General features: G+C 42.9%; 1 protein-coding gene across 2 annotated transcripts in view; it reads right to left on the bottom strand.

Moving 5' to 3' along the window:
• Positions 1 to 12,795, bottom strand: part of gria4b (glutamate receptor, ionotropic, AMPA 4b) — a gene marked incomplete at both ends in the record, with an annotated part of 268,460 nt that extends 255,665 nt beyond the window's left edge. Inside the window, one exon of one of the 2 annotated variants that reach the window (XM_083647736.1) lies at positions 12,699 to 12,795. In XM_083647736.1, the coding sequence (XP_083503862.1) occupies positions 12,699 to 12,789 (91 nt within the window). The remainder of the gene's footprint in view (positions 1 to 12,698) is intronic. The other variant, XM_083647737.1, reaches the window with a different exon arrangement.
• Positions 12,796 to 14,077: the final 1,282 nt, after the last annotated feature.

The raw sequence follows: 14,077 nt of genomic DNA, 5'->3' as shown, positions 1-14,077 counted from the left end.
CAATCACGTGGACCGTTTCAGCGACTCGCTTTATGTCGATGATGTCATCACAGAGCGCCAGCTGTTACTTGGATCTCCGGTCAATTCTGGACTATTTTCTTAGTTTTTCAAGTCACATCACTGTCATTTTTTAGATATTGGTCGTTTTTAACTATGGGCCTGTCTGATTCTCAAGTGAACGAGCTTTATATGTGGCATTTCTAGGTAAGAAGTTGTAATTAGGCTGTCTGAAACCAGTTTGATACATAAGTTCACTGAATTTGCAACCTTTCTAGGTACCTGGTTATGGATAATTTTCGAGGAACCATACCATGCACACTTTGGTGGGTTAGGGTATCCCATGATACCTTGCGACTCTTACAACTGACGAAGAAGAACGAAGCAAGCCCAGCGAGCCCCTAATGGCGACGCCCACAAAGCCAACCACATCAGAAAAAAGTGAAACAATTGTTGGCTAAATAACAAACATATTTCACTTTCTTTTCATTTTTATTCTAGAATAGTCAATAACGTCAGCCTTTACTTAAATTTAGTGCAGTCAGATGTTTGTACAGTGTCAGGAAAGTCACTTTTGAACAATAGTAGGAAGCATCTTACCTGACGGTGTTCTGGACAGCAGCCGCTAGTTAGGTTGCTAATATAACGTTAGAGAACTCGCTCCGCCCGCCCCCAAGCCAGGATGATAGCAGCATTGCAAACCTTCAAGTGTAAGTGGAGTTTGTTTTAACTGTGCTTTATTAAATGATAAGCTGTCATTACTTCCCATTTGTAGCGTTTGTAACATTTTCGTTCGCTGGGTTTTACGCTTTTAATTTGAAGGCGGAAAGGGGAAATGGTGTATTCGTAGATTGAATTGACACTGGTCTGTCAATTCTATCAGTTCATATGTACCATTTCCCTTTTTCGCCTTCAAATTAAAAGTGTTCACGGTAGCCTGTGAAGCCTCAACCTTTCTGGATTATAAAAGTAGTATAACGTTAGAGAAAACAGCCCCCAGCCATGCCGTTTTATACAAATTTATTGCCAAATGCTTTGGGATTCAACTTGATCAATCTTGGTCAGAAAAAATCTTGTATATTCAATGGAAACAGCACCAGTGCGACCTGTCGCGTGCAATGCTACCTTCAAGCATGAGGACGTCTGAAACGAATTATTTTTCATCCACCTATATTAAAATTAGTTACCTAATTAATCAAGTATCTAGTTAGGTAGCTAGGTGATAGGAGCTCACTTGAGTTTCAGACAGACCCTATATCTTTTGACTGGATGAATGATTTTAGTCATCGGAGGTCTTGATCTTATAAGGTAACGTTAGTTACGTTAGAGGAACCAAGTAAACAGCTCGACTCGCTGACGTCTTGTATCCACTGAACTCCATTGGTTTTAACAAACTGTTCATTTAGTGCTTTTTGCCCGTTTTAATTACCGAGTCCATTTGTTTAGGAGAGGAGGGACTCTAGTATAATCCAGCTTGCAGTAGAAACCTTGTGAACGATGAACACGGATGAATCCAAAGCTTTGAAACAAGCTGAGATAATGTTAGCAACAGCGCGGCTTGCAGCCCTCGAGCCTAGTATATAATAGAGACGGTTTTCACCTGTGTGTTGCGCAACAGCCTGCAAACCCCACAGAACTTCCGTTTTCTCAGCTTCTTCTTCTTCTGTGTTTTATGGCAGTTGGCTGGCATCCTTAAATGTTGTATTACCGCCACATATTCAGTAGGCAAGTGAATTGTATCATCTTCAGAGTGCTAACTATTTACAGTGTCCACCACTTTCTCAGCTGTTCAAGGGGAAACATTGATATTTTCTTTGCTATGTAAATGTTAAGTAGCCACAAGATGTCCATTACATGGGCAACCAACTAATACCAGGCACAATCATTACCATCCCGCCAGCTTCTCGTGCAATGGAAACATTGTTCACTGCTCCAGTAAATAGGACGAACCTTAGCAACGGGACGCAATAGTCCGCAGCCAGAAAGCTATGCTAGTAACTTTCAAAGTCAATAACATTGCGTACGGCTGACAATGAGTAAATATAATTTACAGTATGTTTAACCAGGGGCGGTTCTCTCTCCAAATCCATGGTGGTCACCCCTGGTGGTCAGTAAGATAGGCTGGTTGAGCCAATGTTAAAATGATCTTTATTTATTATTTATTTTTGCTTTAAAACTATTTTTTAATTTTCTGCTTAAAGTTCATGAAAAAAAGTGGCATTCTTGTTTTTTCCCCACAATAATTTCATAATACCATTTGTAATGCCACCGTTGTAGTGCTGTTGTTCAAAATTAAAGTATATTTTCTCAGATTTATTGGTGTTTTTCTAGTCACACAATTTAATAGTCAGTGTTTCCCATACACTGATCTATTTGTGGTGGTACACCCTACATAGATTTTGACCCCCACAAATACTGCCACATATTAATTTCAACTAGTTGACTGCAAACCATTGACAGTAAATATAATGGACCACCTTAGCTATATGTTTTTGACACGGCAAAATGAAGCTCATTTCCCGATATTGTTTGATTTCGTTTGATTGGATGAATGGATTTTCCTGTTGCATTGTGGGAAATCTGTTCAAACCTGGAGCCGGGAAAACAGGAAAGGGCGTGAGCGTGGACGGGACTCGGGGGAGGGTTTCCTCCGCCACGGCATCCATCTTGTTCATGTTATTTTCCCTGCTAGCCGTTAGCTTGGCTAACAAATGTTGCTAACGTTAGTTGCTATTGCTAGCCTTGCTCCATTGCTCTCACAGTGAATACAGTAGCCCGAAGAAAAACCAGAGTATTATTTCCTCCAGACCTCGCGCGGCGTCACCAGCCTGCCGCTTGCATCTTCCACAAAATCGAGGTAATCTTATTTTCTAACGTAACGCTAATTGCATAGCATGACATTAACGCTAGCTACATGTCCATTTGTCATTACAGGAGGACGTTAGACTAGAGTAGCATAAGTTAACGTTATACAACGTAACAGTATTGCATGCTGCACAGATTCGGACGTAGACAGAAAACAAACGCAGTTCTGTTTACCTAGGTTACCTCTTTGAGATGAGGCAGACTCAAAGCATACTCATATGATCTACCAGCTATAGCGTTATATATCTAGCTAACGTTAGATGAGGGGGAACAAGGGTTCAACTCCTCTGGATAGTTTATCCACCTCTGCATTTACAGTATTTACCAATCGCACGTAGTGTTGGGTAAGCAAACGTTAACGTTATACAGTGATTAACAGTGTCTAATTAGTTTCTTCCAGGGGTAGCCGCCGTCCAGTACCAGATGGGACACGCACAACAGAGGATCATGATGTGTGAAGATCAAAGCTATAATATTCTGTTCTCCTGAGATTAACGCTAAACTACACAACAGAGGATCATGATTTGTGAAGATCAAAGCTATAATATTCTGTTCTCCTGAGATTAACGCTAAACTACACAACAGAGGATCATGATTTGTGAAGATCAAAGCTATAATATTCTGTTCTCCTGAGATTAACGCTAAACTACACAACAGAGGATCATGATTTGTGAAGATCAAAGCTATAATATTCTGTTCTCCTGAGATTAACGCTAAACTACACAACAGAGGATCATGATTTGTGAAGATCAAAGCTATAATATTCTGTTCTCCTGAGATTAACGCTAAACTACACGTTACTGCTGATCAGTTGTTTCAACATGGGAAATTGCAATAACACACAAGCCAAATGCTGACATGAGAGATTTGCTTTGAACAATTGTAGCTAGTATCTGCCAGTGACCGGAGAATATTGTTATATTTGCTTGTTTTAATGCTTTTGTCAATAAACATTGTCAACAAAGATAGCCTTGTTGTATATTATCATGTATAAGATTGTTGATGTCGAGTGAACACAAACTATGAACCGAAGATTGGACCAGAGGACAGGACGACGGAGAAACTTAACCGACCAGCAGTCTGAGTCTGCTTCAATCAACGAATGCTTTATATTTATTGAAATGAAATATGGTGATATCTGGTGGTCTGAAATTACTCTCTCTAGCTAGGCTAACTGGCTCATATTATGTCATATTATTGTAACGTCTGAATCAGCGTTTCATAACTTTATAATAGCCTTACGTTTATAGCCTGGATGACGTTAGCTAATGCTACCCATCCTTCCATTGGTGTTACACGTTATATTTTTAACTGAGCTTTGCGGAATTACCTCAACACAATTGTGTATCAGCTAGGCATGGGTCGATTTCCGGTTTTACCAGTTCGGTTCGGTATACGAGCCCAAACCGGTTTGATCACGTGCAAACCGAAAAAACCTAAAAAAAAAAAAAAAAAAAAAAAAAAAAAAATTTGCCAGTCCATTCTGATTGCACTATTGTTCGTATTAGCCTCTTCTCAAGTTGCACTAGTAGGCAAAAGTCTTATTTTGTTTATTATGTTGATGTTTGAAGAAAAGTTAAGCTGAATAGTTATGAGAAATAAAAACAGTGTGTTGTTACAGTTAAAAGGTTCTGCTTATTTGTATTCAGTGTTCGTGCTGGTTGGCAGCATACCAGCTTAGAGGTGCATTATCGCCACCAACTGCAGCCGCTTTGATACGTTTTTTTGGGGAATATCGAACCGGTTTCAAAATGTTCAAACCGACCCATGCCTAGGCCCTATATTGTGTGAATTTGTGAGTTTTGAAGTTTATAAGGCAGCTCAGCTGTAAGCCAATCCATTCTGATTGCACTGCTTGTGTTTTTATTAGCCTTTTCTCAAGTTGCACTATAGGCAGAAGTCTTATTTCATTTATTATTTTGATGTTTAGAAGAAAAGTTGAGCTGAATAGTTATGAGAAATAAATACAGGGTGTGTTTGTTACACAGGTGTCCTGCTTCTTTTTATTCAGTATCATTGCTGGTTGACAATACCAGCTTAGAGGTGTATTATCGCTATCAGGTGGACTGAAGTTGCACTACAGACAGTTATGGGCCACACTCGGGAGCCCTGCTTGAAAAAAAAAAAAAAAGAAAAAAAAAAAAAAAAATTAATTACAAAAAAAATCGGTATACCGGTTCGATCCGGTTTAGACGGCAATATCGAACCGGTTTTAAAATTTTCAAACCGACCCAGCCCTAGTATCAGCTTTAAATGTCCAATATATACAGCATTAAACAAACGACCAGCAGCATTCAAATGTGCAAAAACGTTATATTTATTGAAATGTGATAATGTCACAAGTCACATTACATAACGATATAGCGTTAGGTGTTCTTTTGATCAACAGACCTTTAGTTTTAATCTCTGGCTACGTTGCTAGCTAGTTAGCCGCAGATCAGCTCTGAAGCCCCAACTTGTATGGTCGCTGCCCGTCCACTAAAACCCGATTTCGATATAGCGTTTAGGTGTTCTTTTGATCAACAGACCTCATAACGGGGATCTATACTGTTACGTGTGTCTACTAAAATCATTAAAAGATCATAAAGGTAACGCTGTTATTGGTATTTTACTTTTAATCTCTGGCTACGTTGCTAGCTAGCTAGCTAGCCTGCCTTGGCAACTGGTTGGGATCATCTGGTTTCCTGTGGCTGGTGTCAATCAAGGAAAATCCCGCCCCCAAAGTTACAATTTCTATCTGCTCTTTTACTCGAAATGGGACCATAATTTAGAAAACGGAGCCCAGGAGAGCATGAAAAAGACTTGAAATTGTTTATTCAGACCATAATCTCATTCGGAAAATGTTTATTTAAGACACAGAACGAGAGAGAAGTCGGCTCATTTTTACATTGGAGCCAATGTACGTGTCGTCACTTCCGGACCTGACGTGCGCCCCCCTGCGGACTTTCGAATTGATGGAATTTCAGGACTGGCCTCATACATTCTCTAATTCTGTTGCCCACTGCTGCAAACTCCTGCTTTAGTGCTTACAGCATATTATTATCTTGTCTGAATATTATTCCAGCCAATAAGTTAGGAAGTTCCCTTTTGATTTAATTTTACTTTTGTTTTGCCTACAAAGCAAAATGTTACTTTACTTGAAACTCCCCTGAAGTGATTTTGGTATTATGTATGCAAGCATAATTCTACCATATAGTAACCTGTATGCAGAATATATATAGTATATATAGGGAAACAATTATTTTTTCATCACTGTAAAACCACAGAACGGTAAAGAAGATATTGATGTGTGTAGTTCTTCAGTTCAAGTATACATACTACTGCATGCGCTGGGACGCGTCATCAGTGATGTTAACTGGGGTGTTTCGGGTCTGTCAACATCATACACCCTCGCCCAGTAGACCCAGCCGAGGCCGATTACGACCCCGACCCGCGTCCCAGAAGCAGCCGCTCACGGATCAGCCTTCCTACTCTGTCTGCAACGTTGCCCGCGGAAGGGTTGATCACGCCCAATCCGCTGCAATAGAGTTTAGTGCTACACCGCAGTATTGTGAGACCTTCGGTGCATGGAGGTCTAAAGCCCTGTGGGGTGATTCCAGGCCGGGCACCTCCTTCGTCTCACCAGAACCTCCTGTGGCAAAAGGCAATCCTACCATGCCGTACCATGGGCAGGGAGGATGCCTCAAGGAGGCCTGTACGCTGCACGTCATACACCTGCGACGAGCACCTCGCTCTAGCCTGAAGGACCCCAGGCCGCGCCGATGTTTACGCAGATTTTCAGGAGGCTGATCCGTAGCGTTTGTGGATTTCTCCCTCACGAGAGAGCCAGGCTGGGGTGCTAAAACCCATCCCGTACCGGATGCCGTCTCTCCGACCGTCAACTGTCTCTCCAGCTTGTCACCAAACTATACTTGGTTGTCACCTAGTCTATTCCCAAGTGTCACTGGCCAGGGGGAGCCAGGGGTTTCGGTTCAAGTATACATACTACTGCATGCGCTGGGATGCGTCATCAGTGATGTTAACTGGGGTCGTGGGGTGTTTTGGGTCTGTCAACATCATACACCCTCGCCCAGTAGACCCAGCCGAGGCCGATTACGACCCCGACCCGCGTCCCAGAAGCAGCCGCTCACGGATCAGCCTTCCTACTCTGTCTGCAACGTTGCCCGCGGAAGGGTTGATCACGCCCAATCCGCTGCAATAGAGTTTAGTGCTACACCGCAGTATTGTGAGACCTTCGGTGCATGGAGGTCTAAAGCCCGGTGGGGTGATTCCAGGCCGGGCACCTCCTTCGTCTCACCAGAACCTCCTGTGGCAAAAGCCAATCCTACCATGCCGTACCATGGGCAGGGAGGATGCCTCAAGGAGGCCTGTGCGCTGCACGTCATACACCTGCGACGAGCACCTCGCTCTAGCCTGAAGGACCCCAGGCCGCGCCGATGGAAAAACCATGAGTTTTAACAAACTGCTTTATTGAGTGTATTTTTACTAGTCTTCATTACCAAGATCGGGTGTTTTAGAGCATTGGGAGACCTCTTACTATAATTCGGCTCTCAGTAAAAACCTTGTGAATGCGGAGGCATTAGCTAATCACCACAGAGCTGCACAATGCACATATCATATAATTTGGTCGTTTTCTCCCCCTGTGACACCGCTATGTTCACCCGGCCGTTCTGCTCAGAGCCCGGCTTCTGTCAGCTGAAGTGACTGACTCGTACTGGTTCTTCAGATTTCGAAAATCAGATTTCTAAATAGCCGTTATTTTGATAAACTGAGCACACAAGGGTAATCTGAATGGTTACTTTGACCATCTCATTTTTTTTCTAAACTTATAAAACTGACATATATTAACTCTTAACTCATTCACCGCCAAAGACGTCTTTGACGTGTTATCAGGAATAGCCATCCACGCCAAAGACGTGTTTGACGTGTTTTTGTTTTTATTAGTGCAGCGCGTAGTTCAAACACTTCCCCAGCCTGTGACATGTTATCAGGTCCCTAGCCTCAAAGGCAAGCCGACAACACGCGATCAAACACATACCGCAGCTGTTGTTTTGAAATGAGCAGGAGGAAAAACAGAGAAACGCGCTTCCTTGTAGAGAGGAGAAACGCCATTGAAACGCCCCTCGGCGCGCTGCACTGCTCGCCTTGCTGCAGGGCGAACCTGGATTGAGTTGTTCGCAGTAGTCAAACCCGTGACAAACATGATCGATCCGGTTCCAGCGCCTGGTCCCAAAGCCAAGCCGGACCCGTTCCTGTGTCGCAGCCATGGATTGTATGTCGCAGCATTCGTCCCAGCCCGAACGAGAGGAGGAAAACGATGCAGCAGAGGCAGAGGAGGCTAGACGCTGATCTCAAACCAGTTTGGTGTTCCCCTCCTATGCTAATTTGCGGGGGAAGGAGGTGTGATCCAGCAGCAGCTGTGGACAGAACTCTCTCTCTCTGTGTGTGTGCGTGTGTGTGTGTGTGTGTGTGTGTGTGTGTGTGTGTGTGTGTCTGTGTCTGTGTGTCTGTCTGTGTGTCTGTCTGTGTGTCTGTCTGCACACTCACTCACACTGAGTAAACTGTGTTGTGGAATGTAAAAAAAGCACTTCATGTATATATATATATATATATATATATATATATATATATATATATATATATTGTCATTTGTGTCATAATGAATAATATTTACATGTCTGATGTCAATACAGTTCAAAATAAAAGAATTGAGAGCGAGTTCTGCCTGAGATTGTGTCTTTTACAAAAATTGCCTTTTCTGCTGTTTCTCTTCTCCGAGAGACCTTTTTGGTGAAAACAGGGTGTATATAAATGGCTATAAGTAGAGTACAGAACATGCTAAAAGCTCACTTTTTTTTTCCTGGTGAACCCAGAGACGTACATCTTCATTTTGACGTATTGCAAATCACTTTGGTGCTAATAGATAATTTACTGTGGGTCTTGAAAGATGACCAACAATTATGAAAATCTTTGGCCTGTGCTAAATATTGGCAGTCCTAAACTGGCCATGAATGAGTTAATGGCTGTAGAGCAGAACGGCTGCTAAAGCCCTCATAGACAGTTTTCACAGAATGGTCACTCCTCCACCTTATGTCTTTTTTCTTCTTCTGTAAAACACTGCAACAGGAAGTGAGCTGGGGTTAAATTTAGAAGAATGTTTCTGTTGTCAAGTTAAAACCGTCTATAAGAAAATGGGCTGATATATCGATATCGGAATTTTCTCTTTCCCTAATATCGGTATTGGCCCCAAAAATCAAGTATCGGTCGGGCTCTAACTTAAACCTCACTCAGACTGTTATGTTCAAGACCGCTAGAGGTTGTCGTTGGGCGACCTCTAGCGGTGTCTGATGGGACACGGTCACGTGACTAGCGGTCACGTGACTCGTGACTAGCCCTCGCCTCACCCGCACCATTGATTTCTGATGGGAGGGGGCTATCTTTCTCTTTGGGAAGTGACGGCAAGGGTTCCTGACTGAATGTCAGTTTTTGACGGGTTGGGAGTGAGAACGGGTTGGTTAGACAGACCTGGCTTCAAACCAGCCATGCTAATCAAGTGTCTTTGAGCAACACACAAAATTCCTAACCTTGCAACGCAGCTGCAAGGTCATGATCACACGACAAATCCATCTTGCCACGCTTCAATCTATTGCTTTGAATCCAAACCACCAGTGAGTGGTTCAGACCAATCAGTGTCCTATGAGGCAGCTACGGGCGGGCTTTGGTGTGACGCCAGCGAGAGAGAACCTGTGATAGACATGATAGACATATGGTTCACCCAATCACCCGCCAGATATTTTTTGAAAGTGCCTGCCCTTTGAAACAGGTTCAGGAGCGACCGAGATGGTTATGTGAAAACTAGTCTCTCTCCAGACTCAAATAGTTTAATCGCTGTGCTCCGCATACTACATGAGTCAGTGATGCTGTTTTGTGGGTGGGTCTAGGGAAGGGGGCCGTCAAAATGTAATGATTGACAGGTCGCATCACCAAAAAGAGAGAGAGTGGTTCATTTTCAAAAGTCAACAATGTCAGGTTGGGTGGGTGCACCTGATCGCTAAAGTTGTTACTGATTGGTGGAAACCAATCACTGGCCAGGATTGCAACACCAGTTTGGAGCTAGAAGTGTCCCAGACCCAGAGAGAGATCTGCAGCATGCAGGAACATAGTGTATCAGCGTAAGAACTCTCTCATGGGTCTGGTGTTGAGACTATGTGAAAACAAACCATCCGTCAGCGTCAGGTTATGGAATCCAACCGTACCATCTCCAAAATCTAACATCTAACATTGACTTCCAAAAAATCTTAATTTTCTTCAACCAAGTGAAAGTATCTGCCACTGGGGTGAGATGCAACTTAGGTTTCAACATATTGACACTAATTTATAGAAAATGTGTGAAGCTGCACTGAAAACAAGTGGGGTTATGTCACCTCACTGCAGAATTTTTCTCTTAAGAAAAAAAGATTTTAAGGCTAAATATGAGACTTTTTGTAAAGAGTGTATAGAAGCAAGTGAAAGTGCATTGGAAACAGGTGAAATGATCGCACCCCAGAGGCAGATTTCTTCACTCGTGGCAATAAAGTCTTCAACGTGGAGTGCTGTCCTTTCCCCTTTTTTGAACATTTACTGTACCACTTAAGGATCCAGCACCCAGTTGCTACAATATTCATGATTTGAGCACATTGTATCTGATTTTCACTTGCTATGGCAAAATGTAATTTTTAGGACTCAACAGACTAAATGACTTGTTAAGATGGGAATGTTTTTGCAGTGAGGCTGTTCTGTGGCTGATGGTGACCTCTGACCTCGCTGTAGCATCACACCGATATTAATGGACAATGGGAGTCATTTGAACAGCGTGTCATTTCTCATCTGCCTGACTGATTCTGACATGCTTCAACTTCCCTTAAGAGCAAAGGACAAAGCGGAGTGAGGGTGACCCACCAGAACTGAGGTGCATCTCTCCGGCTTAAATGCATACTGTATAAGTACAGTTAATTTTTTCTGCAAATGCAATTTATTTTTGTGAATAGAAGTGATGGTTTGCCTGCTGATGATCACCAACTGGAGGTCATAGTTTCCCCTCCTGCCTATAAATCAACCGCCTGCCAGTGAAATGAATGCCATGAATCCATCCCCATTACAAAGACTGTCAAATTCAGGGTTCCTACACCGTGTTCAACATCAAATTCAAGGACTTTTCAAGGACTTTCGCTAACACTTTATAATAACGTTCAGTCCTAAGTCATTTATAATAATTTACGATTAATTTACAAGGCTTTCTGCATCCCCTAATCTAAAGTGTAAACCAATCATGACACATAAATGTGTTACATATAAGGGGGTAACTCTGTTTTTCAAAATTGAAGCCAATGCGGAAGTGTCCTCTTTGCCTGCAGGGGGCGACCCATTGGTTTGTGGACTTCTGTTTTGAAGCCTCAAGTATGGCCTCAGTAAACACTTTCCTAATGCATTTATGGTCTCAATCGCATGTTTCAGACTATGTTGTAGTTTCAGACTATGTTTTGGGGCGTGGTTGACAGGTCGCTTGTCCACTGATCACACAGCTCGCGGATCACGGACCAATAGCAGGCCATGGTCTGTGGGAAACCCCTGGACTTGTGTCGAGATCCAAGATGGCAATGGCCAAAATGGCGTCAAAAAACAGAAGTCCACAGAACAATGGCTCGCCCCCTGCAGGCCATTCAAAAGAATGCAGGTTTAAGTGCAGTTCTGCATTGGCTTCAATTTTGACAGAGCTTGTATGTAACACATTTATGTGTGATGAATGGTTTACATTTTAGATTAGGGGATGCAGAAAGCCTTGTAAATGAATTGTAAATGATTTACACATCATTTATAACAGGTGAGGAACACTTCATTTACTAAAGGTTTATAGATGACTTTCAACGCTTTTTATGATATGTTAACATAGCATTTATTAATAATCTACAAATGTATATTCATGTTTTGTAAGTGATTAGTTCACCATTAACTAAAGGCTTATAAATGACTTACGGCTGAACATTATTATAAAGTGTTACCGGACTTTCTGGCGCCAAATTCCCTCAAATTCAAGGTATAGTTTGAGGCACAGATCAAGATTAATTACTGTTACAACACTGACAATTTGTATGAGAACTATATGAGGCTTTACAGAAGCTCACAGACAACAATTAAAGAGAGATGCTTGAATGTGAACACTTAAGCTGTTTCTACAATTGATTTTCTTGCACAAAATCTATAAATTCAAGCACATTCAATGACACATCTAATTTGTCTTTTTTCAACAATGTTCAAGGATTCCCCCTCTCAAATTCACAAACTTTCAAGGATTTCAAGGACCCCTGGGAACCATGTAAATTGTTCCATTAAAGGCAGATTAGAGGACATAAGGAAAGAAGGAAGGAAGGAAGGAACAACAAACAAAGTGCAACTGGACAGAGAAAGCTTGCAGCAGCTGCAAAGGCCTATATGAGACTAGTATGACAGTATATGAGTCGTATTGCAGAGTGGAGCGGGTCTGTCTGCGAGCAGATGTCCAGGCAGGCAGGCTGCATTGGGACTATACCCTACTACAGTTTCCTGCTCTGATCTGCTGCAGTGGCGGAGCGCGTTGGGATACACACTCTAGCCTGCAGATACAAAACGCATTAAATAAGGTGTGCATTAAAAACACAGGGGATCGAGGGAACACACTCTCTTCATGTCATTTTAGAAGATAAAACGAGATGGAAGTGGCATTCTCTATCATTCTCTACTTTCTCCAGCTATACGCTGTGCTCACATGATTGGTTTAATGTCGTTCTGTGGTCGGGTATTAATAACGTTAAAGCACTTACCGATCTGAACGCTGCTCGGGAAAGCACCCATTGTCAGTCCCCAAAAGCCTGAGAATATCAATAGGAACCGGTCGCAAGAAGAAATCCTCATTTTGTTTCGGTTAGAAACTGATGAGAGACATCGAGCAGGTTGAATGAACACCCCGGGATAATAGAAGAAAAAAGGGAGAAGAAACCCAATCCAACAACAACAAAATAAAACCACGGGGTAAACAAATAGAATAGGCTAATAAAAATAAGATGCCCATTAGAAATCCATGTCTGGGTCGGACGGTGTTTCGTGGTTGGTAGTATTCCTCCCGCAGTGCTGCTTTCTTCTTCTTCTTCTTCTTCTTCTTCTTCTTGTTCTTCTTGTTCTTCTTCTTGTTCTTCTTCCTTTCTTCTTCTACTACTTCTTCTTCTTCTTCTTCTTTCTTGCCTTTTTTTGTTGCTGTGGTAAAAAAAACGCGTCCGTCCGTCCGTCCGTGTCGTGGCGCTGGGAGATTTTTGCGCACCAACACCAAATGAGATGAGGGGGGAGCTGCAGCCAGCGGCGGGGCGGCCAGGCCAGTGCGTCTGGATGCGGCTGGGCTCAGCTCCACATCACATCACAGCAGTAACACCACACATGCGCCCGAGCCCGACCCCAGGCAGGCAGGCGCGGGGTGGTGTTTGTTGGGGGGAGGGGTGGGGGGGGGGGGCACTTCGAAACCAAAACTTCCACCACATCCGCTGGCAGTGGCAACACACACACACACACACACACACACACACACGCACACACGCACGCGCACACACACACACACACACACACACACACACACACACACACACACACACACACACACACACACACACACACACACACACACACACACACACACACACACACACACACACACACAGCCAACTCTTCCATGTATTCAATTTGGGAGCACACCCAGGCACAGCCATCATTAGCCGGTTACAGTATTATTCAACACAAACACTGTATGTCAATTAACAGTTACTGTAGCCTAACTGTTATAGCCTACTCTACTGTAGCAGGCCTACTTAATAACGAGGCTGTGTTAGAAGTGGGGTCCTTGAGAGGTTTCCAAGGGGTCCCCAGCAAAAAGGGTAATAATATATTGTCACTGAATTCCAACCATAAATAACACAATGACAGAATCTATGACTATTTTGGTCCTGGGGTCATACACTTTCTGTAGCCTAATAAAACATCTAAAACCCTGCCACTCTCCTGACACCGTCTTATTGGGTGCACCTGGGCTCTGTGCGGACCTTCAGATCATTCAGTCTATACCTCCTCACCGATGCACCTTTTGTTGTGTTCGTTTGTTTAATGTTTGTGTTTTCTAGTTATTTTCCCTTAGTTTTAGTTAAAATTGTTTTAATTT

Source organism: Poromitra crassiceps, assembly GCF_964638095.1.
Source record: "Poromitra crassiceps genome assembly, chromosome: 1".
In the NCBI taxonomy this organism is placed as follows: Eukaryota; Metazoa; Chordata; class Actinopteri; order Beryciformes; family Melamphaidae; genus Poromitra; species Poromitra crassiceps.
The sequence above is the reverse complement of the archived record's forward strand: the minus strand, read 5'-3'. Positions and strand labels throughout refer to the sequence as shown.